Below are 19478 nucleotides of genomic sequence, written 5' to 3' on the forward strand. Positions count from 1 at the left end.
TCCCAGCTATTCAGGAGGCTGAGGTTGGAGGATCAATTGAGCCCGGGAATTTGAAACAAGCCTGGGCAACATAATGAGACCCCATCTCAAAAATAATAAAAAATAGGCCGGGCGCGGTGGCTTACACCTGTAATCCCAGTACTTTGGGAGACCAAGGTGGGCAGATCATAAGGTAAGAGATTGAGACCATCCTGGCTAACACGGTGAAACCCCGTCTCTATTAAAAAAAAAAAAAAATACAGAAAAATTAGCTGGGTGTGGTGGTAGACACCTGTAGTCCCAGCTACTTGGGAGGCTGAGGCAGCAGAATGGCATGAACCCAGGAGGCGGAGCTTGCAGTGAGCCGAGATAGCGCCACTGCACTCCAGCCTGGGCGACAGAGCAAGACTCCATCTCAAAAATAAATAAATAAATAAAATAAAAAATAAAGATTCATCTATAATTCATCTATATTCAGTCACTCTTTCAGATGTGTCTAAATAAAACATATTTAGTTTCACCCAGAAGAAGAACATGCAGATGCCCTCAGCAAATTGGTGCACAATGTATACAGAGAGATTTAGGTAATAAATAATAGACTGTTGGGGTCTGGATGGAGAATGTCTGCCTGGCCTAAAGACATTGAATGTTAGATTGGACCATATTCAAAGGCAGTGAGTGAAGTAGTTAGGCACTCAGGTGTGGACCCAGATTGCCTGGGTTTACATCTCATCTCTACCACCGGCTCTCCTGTGGCTATGTAACGCTAGGTGGGTCGGTGTACCTCACTAGGTCTCAGTCTTGTCACCTGTACAAAGCAGGCACCTCAAAGACTACTGGGAGCATTAAATAAATTAGTACACATAAGATGGTTAGACCAGTGCCTGATCCAGATGTTAAGCAGCAGTTGCTGCTGCTGCTGCTGTTGTGTGATGATGATGATGATGATAGTGGTGGTAGTAATGCTGCCACCATCACGTCACAAAATCCAGGATCTCTTGCACTAAGCCCCATTCTCTCTTGGAGCACAGAGGTTTGGGAATTATCTGGCGGAGGAAAGCAAGAATAAAAGAACAAATATTTGTAAGTGTTTATTCTGCGCTAGGCACTGTGTTAGCTGCCAGTACCTATAAAGTCAAGGTTTCCAATGTCAACCAGACCTCAAAACTTTCCAGCTGTTCTCTTCATTTCCTCAGTCAGCTCCCTTGTCCTTTTCCACACAGCTGTTTCACAATTCTGCCTCCTTTCTGAAGACTTATATTCCATCCCCGCTACCTACATTCTCAGCAAATAACTAAGTTAAATAGTTAAGATAGCCTGGAACCAGAGAAGCTGGGTTCAAAACTCAGATGAGTCATTTAGAAACTGTGACCCTTGAACAAATCTCTTGAGTCCTCTGAAATTCTGTTTTCTGTGGGTATAATGGTGGTGCCTACCTCATAGGGTTGTGAGGATTAAGTGAGACAGTGACTGCAAGCCCCAACAATTGTTAGCTAATCATCTAATATCACTTTCTATTCTGCAGAGATGATAGAAGCCATCAGAAAATAGATTCTCCTACATTCAGCTTCCCCACCCACACATCTACTGTGTGTGTACATCCATCCTTGCCCCTTCTCTCCCACCTCAGTAGAAGAATCTCTCTCCCAGCCCACAGTTAATCCTTCCACCAGTCTCTGGATCTGCTTCCCTCCTGCCCTCCTTAGAGAACTTAGTCTATTCCTTTTTTTTTTTTTTTTTTTTTTTGAGATGGAGTCTTGCTCTGTCGCCCCAGGCTGGAGTGCAGTGGTGTGATCTCGGCTCACTGCAACCACCGCATCCTGGGTTCACGCCATTTTCCTGTCTCAGCCTCCTGAGTAGCTGGAACTACAGGTGCCCACTACCACGCCCGGCTAATTTTTTGTATTTTTAGTAGAGACGGGGTTTCACCGTGTTAGCCAGGATAGTCTCGATCTCCTGACCTCATGATCTGTCTGCCTCAGCCTCCCAAAGTGCTGGGATTACAGGCGTGAGCCACTGCGCCCAGCCAAGCTTAATCTATTCTTAATCCTCTTCTGTGTTACCATGGACCTTCCCTTTCTGTTTCCCTCAGCTTCTAAGATCATATTCAATAAAGATTTTCTTAGCATCTACTACATGCCAGACCCTGTGTTAGGTGTTAAGGATTAATATGAATTGAATGTGTCATACATCATCTCTGCCCTTAAGAAACTAAGTTGAATTGTCCCGAAATGTGCTCAAAAGCCTATTAAGTGCTCGAGCCTCATCAAGACCTCTACTTTCCTCCTAATGATGCCTTATTCTTCTGCCCATGGCAGCCTGTATTAGTTCAGGGTCCTCCAGAGAAACAAAACCAATAGGAGGTGTGTCTAGAGAGAGAGTGCGATTTATTTTAAGGAACTAACTCACACAGTTGTGGAGGCTGGAAAATCCAAAATCACCAGCATAGGCTGGCAGGCTGGAGACCCAGGAAAGAATCACAGTTCAAGTCTGAAGGCAGGCTGCTAACCGAATTCCCTCTTCTTCCGGGGATGGCAGGCTGCCTTTTCTCTTGAGTCCTTCAACTGCTTGGATGAGGCCCACCCACATTATGGAGGTCCTCATAATCTATTTCACTCAAAGCCTCCTAATTGAAATGTTATCTCCTCTAAAACATACCTTCACAGAAACATCTAGAATAATGTGAACTAACATTTGGCCATATGTCTAGGTATCACAGCCTAACCGAGCTGACACATGAAATTAACCATCACATGGCCATGCTGCTTGAGAGAGTTGCCTACACTGATTGCCTCCACCTCTCCCCTCTCATTAGCAGCAAAGACCACTTCTCTGTTCTATCCAGAAAGAAATTCCATCCCAGTCAACAGGACCTCTGGTCCTATGCCATGTTCTAGAATGCTCAGAGCCTCTGCTACCCAAGAGCTGCAGAGCAAGAATCTGAGAAGTGCCAGCCAAAACTTTCAAGCAGCCAGAAAGCCTGAGACCTAAAGAGAACATGAAGAACTTATACAGGGGCACCAGAGATGACACCTGGTGGCAGCAGCTTCTTCTCCTGCTTATCTTGGTCCAGGGCCTATGGCTTGGGAATATGTGGGAAGCAGTGGGTAAGAGCCTGAACCAGGCAGAGGACACTTGCAAGTCACCAATGGTCCTATTGATGAATCCGATGGACACTTTTTCATCTTTATCTTATTTGATCTATCAGGGATATCTGACAATTCTTGAGGCTCTTGGCTCTATGACACTGCTGCCTCCTGTAGAGCTTTTTGCTTTACTACTTTTTTGATCACTCCTCGGTTTCCTATAGGTTTTTTCTTTAACATCTGCCCTTCAAAAAGTGGTATTCCCAAAGGGTTTAATCCTCAGTGCTCTTCTCTCTCTTTATGTGAGTTATTTCTACCTTCAGGGAAGGGGCATCACGACCTTTTCCAAATCTGGTGAAAGTAATGGACCCTCTCCCGAGTTGGCTGCAAACACCCAGTGCCTTGCATATAATTTCAGGGTTTCACAGATGCTGCAATGCTTATCTCTGCTCTCCCACAACCTTCTTGACCTGGCAAAGCTCTACTCACCCTTGAGACCCAGATCAGACCTCATGCCACTCCCTGTGGGACCCTCTTTGACCCACTCTCTCCCCAAAGGAGGGTAAAAGACACTCCTCTACACTGGGCTGTATCTCAGCACCAGCCCACTGGGTTTAACAGCCGCTTCCCTGCCTGCCCACCTGCCAGTCTGTGAAATGAGCTTCCTAAGGTCAGAGAACATTTCATGTTCTTCTTTGTATATTCCACTCCATAGGAGACTACCTAGCTCATAAAAGGCACTCAGCAGACATTTGATTACAAATAATTATGTGAATTGAATCTATTTTCAAAGCACCCCTGTGAAATGCATATCAAAATTCTTACTTTGCCGCTATAGAAACCAAGCCTCAAAGTGAATTATCCTTAGACCCAAAGTCAGGAAGGGGCAGAGCTGAGCTGGAAATCCTGGTCTGCTGGCCTTCATAGCTCATTCTCAACTCACCATGCGAGGCTGCTTTGAACCCCTGTGGTCCACTAACAGCATGTCCCCTGCTCTTCCTGGCTCCCTCCACTGGAGTCAGGGTTGCTACTACTGAGATTTACAAAAGAGAACTAGCCCAGAAAACACCAGATCTGGCCACAGCAAAGACTGGGTGCTTCCTCATCTTACACCCCCATCACCAGTTATCACCATTTGGGTCTTAGGTGGGATCCTCATGGATTTAAGTATTGGGCAAAGAGAATATCCCTTATGGTTCCTCATCTTCCCACAAATTAAAACCCAGAACAAAGCAAGAGGCCTAGCAAAAGCATCAGACGGGAGTTCAACCCCATGAGACCAGGGTGCCAGGCAGGGACAAAATGGATCTAAGGGCTAAGGATCAAAGCAGAAACCCAGGCATCCATCAATCCATGCACTTACTCATTTGCTGAATCACTCAGCAGATATTTATCACGCTCCTGCTGAATGTCAGGCACTGGTACATACACCAAGGGTGTAGGAATAAGCAAAACAAAGTCCCTGACCTCAAGGAGTTTGCGTTCAGCTGAAGGGTGATAAGCGATAAACGAATACAGAAGTGCTATGGTGCGTTGGTTGGTGACAGTGCTATGGAGAGAGGTTGAGCAGAGCAAGGGACCTGGAAGTACTGGCCATGCTGGCCCACTGGGGACTAAGGGAAGGCCTCACTGACATGGTTAATTTGAGGAGAGACCTGAGAAGAGGAGGGCAGGAGTTAAGGGATATCTGCAGGAACAATGTCCTAGGCAGAGAAGAAAGCAAGTGCAAAGGCCCTGGGGCAGGAACTTGCTTTGTATATTCATGAAACCTCCAAGAGGCCAGTGCAGCCGAGTGGAGTGAACTGTACCACTGGGAGGAAGGGGGAATCTGAGGGATACGGGGATAAACGTGGTGACCTGCGAATACCACATCCCTCTTCTCTTCCCTGCTCATGTCTGAGCAAAATGTTAAACAAAACAGAGTGGTAGGTGGAGGCCCAGATATTACCTTGCTCACTAATAAAGGCTAAGTTGGAAAATGGAGCTTAATGCGAGAGTCATATGGAGGCTGCTATATGAACCCAGAATGAGATGGATTCATCCACCCACAGAGGTAACACTGCAGTGGGCGTGCAGCCCTGCAATGTTGGGGATAACCTGCCTCCTCAACAGCTGAGAGCAGCCGAGAACATTGCTCCCTGCAGATAACTAGGTCCCTAGAAGAAGAAGGGATGCTGAGTCAAACATACCAGCTCATTCTTCCCAAGTTGCACAGATCAAAGTGCACTGACTGAACTCCCTTCCCATGGAAGGAATGGGAGGTAGTGGGTTCTCTCCAAACAGCAGCTCTGTTTCCCCAGTTTACCTGGGCCGTTGGTCTAACAGGGTGACTGAACTCTACACCAGGCTTGGTTAGCATTCACTCTGGTTCTACAAGGTTGCCTCAGGAATGAGGATGGACCTAAATCAGCTGATGGTTAGCCATCAGTATACTCAGCAATTAACAATGGATCTGGGGGGCCGAGGGCATCAGAGGCAAGGAAAATAAGATAGCACTGACCACTCAGACCACAGAGAACCACAGTCTAGGCCTAACACCCTATGGGAAGTCATAGAATGATTGATCTCAGGTTGTCCAAGCTACAGACGTATCTTCAAGGAGGACAGAATGTTCCCCTGACAATTTCAGTTTATAAAGGTTTTACAGCAAAAGAGAGTGAAGTTAGACTTAGGGCTGAACTTCACTGATGTGCGTAAGAGATGCCAGGTGAGAGGTGGATAAATTTTGAGGGGTGTGGAATAGTAGGAGGGCTTACCTATCTTCTGTTTTGGTTGCAGCAATTACCTGTGGACACCCAGGCAACCCTGTCAACGGCCTCACTCAGGGCAACCAGTTTAACCTCAATGATGTGGTCAAGTTTGTTTGCAACCCTGGGTATATGGCTGAAGGGGCTGCTCGGTCCCAATGCCTGGCCAGCGGGCAATGGAGTGACATGCTGCCCACCTGCAGAAGTGAGTCACCCTTTCTCTCCCACTCCACTCCCCACCATCTCTGCCATATGTGGTTCTGTAGCTGAGAAAAAGAAGCCAGTGAATTCATTCTGGCATCATGCTGACCCAGATAGGGAAGATGGAGTAGACAAGGGTCATAAATGAGGACTTTCTCAACCCTTAGATAGAGCCACATAAAATTTCATCGTCATGGGTTATACAAGGAAAGCAAAACTTCGTTTTATCTTTCAGGTCTTCTTCTGTACATTTCATTGAACAAATGATGTATCATTATCATATAAAGCCACATTATTTTTTAACAGAGGTTTATTTTTCTCACATAAACAGGAAATCTAGACGTACTATTATTTCTATGCTGCTCCATGAGATCGGGAGCAATATCTTGGTCTTTCCTTGTGGTTGCAAAATGGCTGCTGTGGCTCCGTTGGAACCACACTTAAGAGATCCCCATTCTTGATGAAAAAGCAGAGGGTTAAATCAGAGAGCCTAAGAGTTGAGATAAAGGGGGTGAGGGCTGGGGGAAAATACACAGAGAGGAAGCCAAAGACTCAAAAAGCAGACAGAATAGAGAGTGTCCTGGCTCCATTTGGAGTATTTAGGAAATAGCTTCTAACATTTTTAGAGGCTTTTGACAGCAGTGAAGCCTCAGAGAGGTTCATCAAAAGTAAAAATCCTTAAAGGCTTATCAAAGATTTTTTAAAAATACCTTCCTGCCCACCTCATATGATGAGTTTGAGACTCAGGTAAGATAATGGATTTGAAGATGTTTGGAAAGAAAAATATAGTCATGGGTTATGAATAATATTGTCATTATTCTAAAATCTTATCCTGATTTTGAGTTAAACTGCTTTGGAAACACTTTTAAGATTTTAAAGTCAAATATATCCCCCAGGATATTAATGTGTCCCTGAAATACTCATAAAAGTGATTAAAACCATTTTCAAAAGAGCCCAACCCTGTTCAAGTCAGTTCAAATGCATCAGTTTTACAATTGACAAGCTTTGCAGTGGGAGGCACATTGTGCTAGGATCAGACACGTGGAGACTAGACATTCATGCCCTCAAGGGACTCATGTGTTCAAACAAGTCACAGCAGAGGCTGGTAAAGTCAGCAATAGCGATTCGTGCAAGGGAGTACCAGAAAGGGAGTAATCAATCTGGGAAGAGGTGGGAAGGGTTCTCTAAGGGGGTGATGTCTAGCTGGACATGGAAGGATGACTCTTCTGACCAGGTAACCAAGCTGAGGGGAGAAGTCCAGCAGCCTCAGGACCAGCTCACCCTTCAGAAAGGGTCTGCTTCATTGCCTAGTTTTGCTCTAAATATTTTGCTATACTGGGAATCCATGCCTGTTTGGACTTCTGTTCAATTGCAGTCATCAACTGTACAGATCCTGGACACCAAGAAAACAGTGTTCGTCAGGTCCACGCCAGCGGCCCACACAGGTTCAGCTTCAGCACCACTGTGTCTTACCAGTGCAACCACGGCTTCTACGTCCTGGGCACCCCAGTGCTCAGCTGCCAGGGAGATGGCACATGGGACCGTCCCCGCCCCCAGTGTCTCTGTAAGTATATGTCACCTGCTCAAAATGACTGATGGGGTGGCCCATGTCAAAGAACAGTCCTCCCCTCTGTGCATGTGCGTGTGTGTGTGTGTGTGTGCGTGCACATGTATGTGTTGCCTTACGGTGACAGTCACTCTGGCTACTCCTGGGATTTCAGATTCCTTCTTGAGCCCCTGTTGGGTGACTTGCCATACCAATTTTTGTATTCTCACTTTCCTAGCTAGAGGCCTGGTCCCTTTCCTCTCTAGAGTTACCACCCTCTTCAGCTTACAGAGTTCCCTTTTCTCAGAACTGGCTGCCTAGTGGGACACCATCTCCCAGCTTTACCCCTTCCTTGCCCTTACAGAAAGACAGCACATGAACCCCACTTCCCTTTAAAGGACTAAAGCAGAAAGGCCCCAGACTCTGGAGGCAGACCAACTTGGACTGGAATTTTGGCTTTGCTACTGAACAAGTAGTATGGTTTGGGGAAAAGTTCACTAACCTCTCAGAACCTGTTTCTTCATCTATAAAAATGATGCCAGTACCTATTCCATAGGGTTATTAGAGGATTAAAGAAAAAAATCTATGAAAAATGCCAGGATAGTGTCTGGTACGTAGTAGCTACTCAATAAACAATGACCACATTAATTATTGTTAGGAAAAGATATGAGGACATGTTTTTTAAAAGGGGTTAGGGAGGTGCTCAGAATCCTGATGTATTAGTCTGTTCTCCTGCTGCTATAAAGAACTGCCCAAGACTAGGTAATTTATAAGGGAAAGAGGTTTAATTGACTCACAGTTCCACAGGCTGGGGAGGCCCCAGGAAACTTACAATCATGGTGGAAGGAGAAGCAAACATGTCCTTTTTCACATGGTGGTAGGAGAGAAAAGAATGGGCAAAGTTGGGGAAAAGCCCCTTATAAAACCATCAGATCTTGTGAGAACTCACTCACTATAATGAGAACAGCATGAAAGTAACTGCCCCCATGATTCAATTACCTCCCACCGGGTCTCTCCCACAACACGAGGAGATTATGGGAACTACAATTCAAGATGTGCTTTGGGTGGGGACACAGCCAAACCATATCACCTGACATCTGGTCCCTGGCCTTACACGTCCTTGTGAGAAGACAACCCCTTGGTTTCCTGCTCTCCCCTCTGGTTCCTAAAGGTGAATCCACACAGATTTCTCTCTCCCCCATCTTCCAAGAAGCAGAGAGGTGAAGATGCACTCAAGAGGGAGTAATGGATATGCAATTAAGGCCATTCAGCAGTCCACCTACCTTTGGCAGATTATATACATTTTGTAGGCCCTCCAGTCTGGGCGACTGCATTTTTTATGCCCTCATGCCTATAGGTCTAACAGGAGCCTGGTATAGCTGCTCACTGCTTGTAGTTTCCTTGCTTGAGAACTCTGGCCTGGCCATCCAATCCCATTTATGACCAGCAAATTGTTTGGGGTCAGAAATGGACACCATCCATGTACAGTGGTGCCAGCTGAGATTAAGAGCGCCTAGTGGGCTCAAATTGTTTTTTCTTCTGGTAAAATGCAGCTTTTTTCATAATAAAGTGACCATATCCATATTAACTTTTTGTCCCAATGCTTGTTTTTTCTGAAGTTAATTCAGTCACATATTCAGGCTCCTCTTCTAACTCTGTTGCTCTTGCTGCTCTAATTCTAGTTCTCTTGATGCTGCTTCAATTCTAGTTCTCTTGATGCTGCTTCAGGGGAGGAGTGAGCTCCTCCATTGAAGTCTTGAACCCATCAAAGTCATGCATGAGAGTTGGAATCAGCTTACTCCAAACTCCTTTTAATGTTGCTGTTGATATAACTAATAGGTATATATATTAATATACAGGCATACATTGGAGATATTGCAGGTTCAGTCCCAGACCACTGCAATAAAGCAAATATCGCAATAAAATGAGTCACACAAATTTTTTAGTTTTCCAGTATAGTCTAAGTGTGCAATAGCATCATGTCAAAAATATATGCATACCTTAATGAAAAATACTTTATTGCTAAAAAGTACTAACAATCATCTGAGCCCTCAGCAAGTCATACTCTTTGTTGGTGGAGGACTTTGCCTCAATGTTGATGACTGCAGACTGATCGGGATGGTGAAGACTGGTGTGGCTGTGGCAATTTCTTGAAATAAGACAACAGTGAGGTCTGCCACATGGACTGACTCTTCCTTTCATGAAAGGTTTCTCTGTAGCATATGCTGCTGTTTGATAGCATTTTATCTACACAGTATAACGCCTTTCAAAATTGCAGTCAGTCTTCTCAAATCCTGCTGCCGCTTTATCAACTAACTTCATGTGAAGTTCTAAATCCTTTGTTGTTGTTTCAACAATGTTCACGGCATTTTCACCAAAAATAGTTTTCTGATTCTTCTTAGGAAACCACTTTCTTTGCTCATCCGCAAGAAGCAGCTTCTCATCTGTTTGAGTTTGATCATGAGATTTCAGTAATTCAGTCACACCTTCAGGCTCCACTTCTAATTCTAGTTCTCATGCTACTTTTACCACATCTGCAGTGACCTCCTCCACTGAAGTCTTGAACCCCTGCAAGTCATGTGTGAGGGTTGGAATCAGCTTTTTCCAAACTCCTGTTAATATTGATATTTGGACCTCCTCCCATGAATCACAAATCTTCTTAATGGCATCTAGAATGGTTAATCCTTTCCAGAAAGTTTTCAATATACTTGGTCTAGATCCATCAGAGGAATATACTATCCATGGAAGTTATAGCCTTATGAAATGTGTTTCTTACATAATAAGACTTGAAAGTCAGAATTATTTCTTTATCCATGGGCTGCAGAATGGATGTTGTGTTAGCAGGCATGAAAACAACATTCAATTCCTGTACATCTCCAGTTCTGATGTACAGGAGCTCTCCATCAGAGCTCTTGGGTGACCAGGTGCATTGTCAATGAACAGTATCATTTTGAAAGGAATCTCTTTTTTCTGAGCAGTAGGTCTCAACAGAGGGCTTAAAATGTTCAGTAAACCATGCTATAAACAGATGTGCTGTCATCCAGGCTTTGTTGTTCCATTTATAGAGCACAAACAGAGTAGATTTAGAATAATTCTTAAGGGCCCTAGGATTTTCAGAATGGTAAATAAGCATTGGCTTCCATTTAAAATCACCAGTCGCAGTCATCCCTAACAAGAGAGTCATCCAGCCTTTTGAAACTTTGAAGCCAGGCATTGACTTCTCTCTAGCTATGAAAGTCCTAGATGGCATATTCTTCAAACAGAAGGCTGTCAGTGGCTCATGCTTGTAATCCCAGCACTTTGGGAGGCTGAGGCGGGTAGATCATGAGATCAGGAGATTCAGACCACCCTGGCCAACATGGTGAAACCCTGTCTCTACTAAAATACAAAAAAATTAGCCAGGCGTGGTGGTGTACACCTGTAGTCCCAGCTACTTGGGAGGCTGAGGCAGGGGAATTGCTTGAACCCAGGAGGCAGAGGAGGTTGCAGTGAGCCGAGATGGTGCCACTGCACTCCAGCCTGGTGACAGAGCAAGACTCTGTCTAAAAAAAAAAAAAAAAAAAAAAAAAGGCTGTTTTTTCTACCTTTAAAATCTGTTGTTTAGTGTAACCACCTTCATCAATTAGCTTAGCTAGATCTTCTGTGTAACTTGCCAAAGCTTCCACATCAGCACTTGCTGCTTCACCTTGCACTTTTATGTTATAGAAATGGCCTCTTTCCTTAAACCTCATAAGCCAACCTCTGCTTGCTTTGCACTTTTCTTCTGCAGCTTCCTCAACTCTCTCAGCCTTCATAAAATTGAAGAGGGTTAGGGCCTTGCTCTGGATTAGGCTTTGGCTTAAGGGAATGTTGTGGCTGATTTGATCTGCTGTCCAGATCTACCTACCTTCTATGGTAGGTGGAAGCCAAGGACAACGCTAAACATCCTACAATGCACAGGACAGCCCCCTACAATAAAGACTTACTCAAACTTTCTCCATATCAGCAATAAGGCTGTTTCATTTTCTTATTCATGTATTCACAGGAGCAGCCCTTCTAATTTCCTTCAGGAACTTTTCCTTTGCATTCACAATTTGGCTAATGGTTTGGCTCAAGAGGCTTAGCTTTAGGGCTGTCTCGGCTTTCGACATGCCTTCCTTACTAAGCTTTTAATCATTCCTAGCTTTTGATTTAAAGTGAGAGACGCAACTCTTCATTTCATTTGAACACTTATAGGACATCTAGGGCTATTAATTGGCCTAATTCTGATATTGATGGGTCTCAGGGAATAGGGGCACTCAAGGAGAGGGAGATAGACAAGGAATGGCCAGTCAGTGCAGCAGTCAGAACACACACAATATTTATCGATGAAGTTCTCCTTTTTATGTGTGCATAGTTCATGGCGCCCCAAAACAATTGCAATAGTGACATCAAAGATCACTGATCACAGATCACCATAACAGATGTAACAATAATGAAAACCTTTGAAATATGGTGAGAATTACCAAAAGGTGACGCAGAGACACGAAGTGAGCATGTATTATTGGAAAAATGGTGCTGTTAGGCTTGCTCAACACAGGCTTACCAAAAACCTTTCGTTTGTAAAAAACACAACATCTGTAAAGCACACTAAAGCAAGGCACAGTAAAACTAGGTGTACCTGGCCGGGCGCGGTGGCTCACACCTGTAATCCCAGCACTTTGGGAGGCCGAGGCAGGTGGATCACGGGGTCAGGAGATCGAGACCATCCTGGCGAACACAGTGAAACCCCATCTCTACTAAAAATACAAAAAATTAGCCAGGCGTGGTGGCGGGCGCCTGTAGTCCCAGCTTCTCGGGTGGCTGAGGCAGGAGAATGGTGTGAACCGAGGAGGCAACGGAGCTTGCAGTGAGCGGAGACCGCGCCATTGCACTCCAGCCTGGGAGACAGAGCGAGACTCCATCTCAAAAAAAAAAAAAAAAACTAGGTGTACCTGTAACTTATAACCGGCTTCCTTCTTTTAGTATTGGCGTGATTTTTTAATCATTTTATTTTTTAACTGCTCTCCATGTAAAAAGCAGATAATTGTGATTTTTAAATCCTATCTGACAATCTTTTCTTTCAGGTGGAAGATTTAATCCATTTGCATTTTTTCTTTCTTTTCCTTAGTGAAATATAATTCACACACCATAAATTCATTCTTTTCATGTGTACAATTCAGTGATTTTAGTGTATTCACAAGGTTGTACAAGCATCATCACTGTCTAATTCTAGAACACTTTCATCATTCCCAAGCAGCCCTTAAAAGTCACTCCCTATTGCCCATCCCCACCCCAGCTCCTGGCAACCTCTAACGTACTTTTCTGTCTCTATGGATTTACCTATTCTGGACATTTCATATAAATGGAATTATATGTGTGTCTTTTGTGTCTGGCTACTTCCACTTAACGTAAAATTTTCAAAGTTCACCCATGTTTTAGCATACATCAATACTTTATTCCTTTTGGCCAAATACTGTTTCATGATATGAATATACCATATCTTGTGTATCCATTCAACAATTGATAGATGAGCTGGGACTATTATGAACATTTCCACTTTGGGACTATTATGTTTCCATTTTTTAGCTATTATGAATTATGCTGCTTTGAACATTTGTGTATAAGTTTTTGTGTGAACACGTGTTGTCAATTCTCTTGGGCATATACCTCGGAGGGAAATTGCCAAGTCATGTAGGAACTCTATGTTTAACTTTTTGAGGAACTGCCTAACTGTTTTCTAAAGTGGTTGCACCATTTTCCATTTCTACCAGCAGTGTGTGAGGATTACAATTTCTCCATATTCTTTCCTATGCTTGTTATTGTTCATCATTTTTATTATAACCATCCTAGTGGATGTGAAGTGCTATCTCATTGTAGTTTACATTTGCAATTCTCTAATGACAAATAGTGTTAAGCATCTTTTTATGTGTTTACTATGTAACAAATCGTAGTGACTTAATGCAACAGCCATTTTCTTGCTTATGATTGGCAATTCTGGCAGGATATAGTGGAGACAGCTCATCTCTGCTCCACATGTTATTGGCTGTTGTGGCTCAGGTGGGCCTAGAAGATCCGAGATGGCCTCACTCACATCATGGTGCTGGCTGTCAGCTGGGGCATTGTGATTGTTCTCCACATGGTCTCTCCCCTCATTTGAGTTCTTGTCATTTGGAAGTCTCTGCCAGACTTCCTTACATGGTGGCATAGTACTCCAAACAATGAAGGTAGAAGCTGCCAAGCCTCTTAGGATGTAACTTGGCGCAACATCACTTCCACCATGTTTTGTTATTCAAAGCAAGTCACAAAGCCAGCCTGATTCAAGGGGAGGGGAAAGGGGAAACAGGCTCTACTCCTTGATGGGAGGAATTGTTAGTAGCAGCAGTCTGCAGATAATCTACCATAAGCATTTAGAACAATGTTTGACCCATATCAAGACCACACTGAGAAGTGAAATACCTATTCTTACCATCCCAGTACCAACCAAAATTCATCATCAGGGTCAGCACTGGCAAAACCCAGGTTTTACCACTTGGTCACCTGTTGTGGTCTGCCTCCATGCTATGCCCTGTGTCCTTTCTGGGTACCATGTCTACAGGGATCTCCTACCAGACTCCAAGATTTAGTCCAAGTCATTATTATCTCTCCTTGAACTACTGCAATAGCTCCCTCTTTCTTGTACCACCTGGTCCTTTCTCTACACAGTAGCCAGTATAATCTTGTTAAAATGTAAATCAGATCATATAACTCCAGTGGCTTCCCAAGATGCTCATAATAAAATCCAAATTTCATGCCATGATCTGGCTCATAGTGACCTCTCCACCCTTATCTTCTTCCATTCTGTCCTGGCTCATTCCAGTCCAGCATCCCTGGCTTCCTTGCTCTCTCAAACACAGCAAACTCACTCTGGCCTCTGGCCCTTTATACCTGATATTTCATCTCCCACAATACTCTTCTCCGAGATTTTGTATAGCTGGCTTCTTCACATCATTCAAGTCACTTCTCAAAGTCACTTGATCTTCCCTGATGACCCTGTTCAAAAGCAGCACCTTCATCTCATCCCAGAACACCCTTTTCCTGACACAGCTTTACTTTTATTGATAGCACCCCCGGAATTACCTACTCATTTTCTTACTTGTAATCTCTCTTCCCCATGAGAATATAAGCACACACTTTGTTCTCACAAACATGCGGAGTGCCTAGCACATGACAGGCACTCAATAAATGTGTGTTGAGTAAATGGGAGAATCTTAGGATCAACTTGTGACAAAATCAATGGGAAAGCCAACCCCAGTGATGTTGAAAGCATTGCCCTGCCCTCGCCTAGACATCTCAACTCTGGTGTTCTAATCTTGTCACTTGTTTTCACAGTTATACTTCAGTACTTTAGTAAAGGGAACTTGCATACTGTAGGGCACAGGTCGGGGACAACTGATGAGGCAATTGTATGATGTAGCTGGAAAAGGACTATAATTGGCTCCTCTTCTGGAATCTGGGGCCAATGAAGACAATCCAAGGGTGACAGAGCTCCCATTTTTGTCTTGTGTATACTATGTGTACCACCTTCCTGCCCAGAGACATCTTGAGTATGAGGAAATAGGGAGAAGTAAGCACAAGAGACAAGAAGGGAAAAAAAATCTAATGTTATTGTGTATCTGCTACATGCTAAACAGGTATTATTCCTCATTTCATAGATATGGAAACTGTCCACTGAAGTGGATGGGCATTGTCTGCCAATGCCAGGTGGGTATGTCAGCAGGAAGTTTGCTTCAACAGATACCCTTGGGTTTCTCTTCTTCCCTGCCTCCTGCTTCAGGAAGCCTGGCATGGATTGTGTGATGGTGATCCATCCCTGTGGAGAGTCACTGAGATGTTTGCTCTTCCCCCACAGTGGTGTCCTGTGGCCATCCGGGCTCCCCACCTCACTCCCAGATGTCCGGAGACAGCTATACTGTGGGAGCAGTGGTGCGGTACAGCTGCACTGGCAAGCGAACTCTGGTGGGAAATAGCACCCGCATGTGTGGGCTGGATGGACACTGGACTGGCTCCCTCCCTCACTGCTCAGGTATGGTGCATGGCATTGAGGAAAGGGCTCCAGTGGAATGGAGGTGGACGAGCCCCCAAGGTGTGAGAGTGATTGATGGATGTGAGGGAATCAGACCTCGGAACCCTTGTATCTTCCCTCACAAGTAGAGAGCACAGCGAGACAAAGTCCCAGTGGAGCTTTATCCTCTGGTGGGCTGAGTCTAGCTTTATCCCCTCAGTCAGCTCTGACCATGCCCAGGGATTGCAAAACTAGGAAGGGCATAACTTTTTAGGTCAACCTGTGGCCAGAATCCTGTCCAGATACTTGGTTTTATGAGTTCCTGGGGACAGTTCAAGTCTTTCTGATCAACTCAGGTCCAAGCCCACTCCTGTGCTCTTTACTTCTCTGTTTCAGACTCATAGGCCCCAGCTTCCTTCCCTTTCTTATCACTGCCCCTCAACTTGTCCTATGTCCTGGCTACCTAGTGGGATGCAGTCTTCTTCCCTACTGCCTTGAAACACCAGTCCCCAGACTTTTCCTGTTAAGTTCATTTTACTGCTAATGAGGACACTGACAGATGCTATAAAAATAGCAAATGTAGAGAACTGCCAAAGGTCCTATAGCCATAGTATGCAAACCAGAAATGAATGTGTAATGTCATATAACAGAACAAAATTTTGCAAGTGAATTGTCCTGCTAATAGCAGAAACCACAAAGCTAAAATATTAGCACCTGGCAGCTTTGTCTTCTTTGAGGGAAGCCTGCCTGGCCCTAGGAAGGGATTCCATGTTGCCCGCAAGAGGGCAGCTTCTTGTGAAGCTTGATGTTCCTCAGAGGGCCCACCTTGGCATTGAAATTAACCCCTAGCCCTTCCCATGCCAGATCCCTTCAGAGGAAAGGATCATGACCTCCTCCTAGGATCAAGCCTTCTTGATGTGGGACCTTACCCATAAGATGTGCCACTGTTCTTGAAGTTTGACATTCCCAGATGAGCCTGCCTCCCAAAAGTTAGGTCACTGCCAGAATATTTAACAATATATTCATTAGATATCTCCAGAAAGAAGAGAGTCCCAAAGCCACTATATCAAAGGGCTGTTGGTTGCCCAGGAAATCCCAGACACATCACTCTATATGACCACCCAGGACTTTGGCCTCTCACCCCTATTAATCTCATTAATCACCTAATTAAGGAACTGGGCAGGACTATGTAGGAGCCATGATGACTCATTTAGCTGGGCTAGAGGAAGGCCTGTTAACTGCGCCCTGGCTTATATCTGTTTGGACAACTGGTGGAAGTGATAGGCAATACAACATGAGAGGACAAGGGTCATGTACATTGCCTCTCCAGCCTCCTGGAGCTCTCTGAAAACAGAATTAGAAGGGATTCAATCTACACGAAGGCTGGACAATGAGTGAACCTTAAATCCCTTGGATGAGAACATAAGGGATGAGAAGAATAGGCGATTAGGAAGTAACATTAGGTATATACCACAGATCTAGTGATAGTTCCTCCCTTCCTGAAACAGACGTCATCTTTTGCAGTGGCATGTCCTGCCAGTCCTATGAAATACACATTCATGAATTCCAGGTCAGAGTTTTTAGTCTCATTGTGTGCAAGCAGTGGACCCAACTGTTGCACAACAAAACCTCCTAAGTCCTTGAGTCATACACCACTGGGCCACCAAGGCTATGGAGAGATTTCTGGAGTTTGAGATCTACTTCAGGAAGTTCCCCACCTACATCTACACTGTCATTCTCTTTACCTCTTTGGCAAATAGTTGCCATCTATCTGCTCTGCCCCCGTGGTGCAATATCCTGTCCAGACTCCCTTCTACCACTGAACTAGAAGCCTCCAATACTGTAGTGGGGGCCATTCTTTCAGAAAAACCCCCTAGGACTGAACACCATTGTATTAGTCTGTTCTCATACTACCAAAAGACATACCTGAGACTGGGTAATTTATAAACAAAAGAGGTTTAATCAGCTCATGGTTCTGCAGGCTGTACAGGCTTCTGCTTCTGGGAAGATCTCAGGAAACTTTCAATCATGGCAGAAGGGGAAGCAGGCACATCTTCACATGGCTGACAGGAGAGAGAGAGAGCAAAGTGTGACACAGTTTCAAACAACCAGATCTCATGAGAACTCACTCACTATTGTGAGAACAGCAAGGGGGAAATCCACCCCATGATCCAATCACCTTTCACCAGGTCTCTTCCCCAACTTGGGGATTACAATTCAACATGTGGTTTGAGTGGGGACACACAGCCAAACCAGTTAACCATCTTGTGCCTATTTTACAATAGTGCTGGCTCCAGCTGAGGTCAGCTAGCCAGTGTGTGGGTCAGAGCTGCTCACCATCAAGATTGTTTCCAGGGAGACCCAGTTCTGCCTGTTGCATGAATTACATCCTGGAAACCTTCAAAAGATAAGAAAACCTAGCCAAATGTGATGACCTCTCTTTTATTAATGTTTACATTGAAGGTTGAAAATGAATCCCCCTTCCATGGTGGGAAGCAGAATGGAGAACATGTGGTTATGTAGTGTCTTAACAATCTGAGTCTAGACTAGGAAAGGGAATAATCCCAAGGCTGAGAAGTGGAAGAGACATAAATGGCAAGAGTGGTGAGATACACATGACTTAAACATTTATTGGCTCCAGCAAACTAGATATGGTCACTCAGATGTTACCATTTGATGACCACACATGGTTACATGAGGAGATAGATTCCATGACAGTTGTAACTTTATCTTTTCATGCAGTTGTCGTTTATTCTGTAACTTTTCTCCTCTTTCCTCATGTTTACCATGGCCTGGTCTGGTCTAAGGACATCTCCTACACATTTCTGTATCATGAAATGTGTTGGTCCTGCAGGGGACCATAGATCTTGTGGCTTTGTCTCCTGTTGTCTACCCTTCTTCACCCCTTGGGTCCTTAGAGGTCTCTTGAGTGGGTTTGCACAACACCAGAAGCCAGAGAAATGCAGGAATGTAGCAAGAGGAAGGGGGTGGAGCAAAAATGAAATAAGAGGGTCTGAGATGTTTATTCTAGAGCTCACCTGTATTGCATAGTTTGTGAGTAGCAACTCCTCAATGAAAGGCCCAGCATCGATCACCTTGAATATTTATCATTTCTTTGTGGTGAGAACATTTAAAATTCTCTCCTACAGCTACAATACATGCATCAAAACATCACTTCATACCCCATAAATATGTACAATGATTATTTGTCAATTAAAGATAAAATGAAACTTTTAAAAAAGTAATAAATAAATAAAAATAAAGGCCCAAGATCAAGATTCAAGCTAGGCAGTTGAGAAATGAAGCTATGCTAAGGAGTTTGGACTTTATCCTGTGGGCATTGGGGAGCCAGTAGAGATGTTTCTGCAGGAAAAATTTTTTGAAAAAAAAAAAAAAAAAAAAGTCAGCTGGTTAGTGATTGTTAAGATTAGAGGAAAAAGTAGAAGATGGATTCGAGGGAGAGTTTACAAGGAGGGGACATTAGTTGGGAGGCTCTTGCAAAAGTTCAGGCAAAAGAATGTTGAATGTCTAAGCTAAGGCAATGGCACGGGAGAGGAGATGGGACTACAGAATCAGCCGGTGTTTGTAGGGAAGAGGGGAAGGGGAGAAGGAGGACCTGTGGCCAGTTTGGATCACTGAAATTCCAGACTGGCAGGGGCCACAGAGCTTTTCCTCTGCCTTCTTGCTTCCCCTCCCTGTGTGGTTCCCGGGGACTTACCCATGGCCTCAGATCTTTGTGTTCTTCCATCATTGCACAGGGAGACAGGAGCATGTGCAGGTAACTTGTGCTAGGCCTCATTCATGGGACCCACTGCTTCCTCTTAGTCACATCCCAGTATCTTTCTCACCTGCTCCTCTACTCCCTTTGCTTCCCTGAA

The 19478-nt window shown here is 44.4% G+C and overlaps 1 protein-coding gene across 7 annotated transcripts in view; it reads left to right on the forward strand.

Annotated features, from left to right (window-relative positions):
* Nucleotides 1-19478, forward strand: part of CSMD2 (CUB and Sushi multiple domains 2) — a 654890-nt gene that overhangs the window by 601717 nt on the left and 33695 nt on the right. For all 7 annotated transcript variants that reach the window (XM_037996751.2, XM_007979489.3, XM_073007520.1 and 4 more), the window contains 3 exons: nucleotides 5844-6017; nucleotides 7389-7577; nucleotides 15448-15621. In XM_037996751.2, the coding sequence (XP_037852679.2) occupies nucleotides 5844-6017; nucleotides 7389-7577; nucleotides 15448-15621 (537 nt within the window). The remainder of the gene's footprint in view (nucleotides 1-5843; nucleotides 6018-7388; nucleotides 7578-15447; nucleotides 15622-19478) is intronic.

This window comes from Chlorocebus sabaeus, chromosome 20 (genome assembly GCF_047675955.1).
Source record: "Chlorocebus sabaeus isolate Y175 chromosome 20, mChlSab1.0.hap1, whole genome shotgun sequence".
Taxonomy (NCBI): Eukaryota; Metazoa; Chordata; class Mammalia; order Primates; family Cercopithecidae; genus Chlorocebus; species Chlorocebus sabaeus.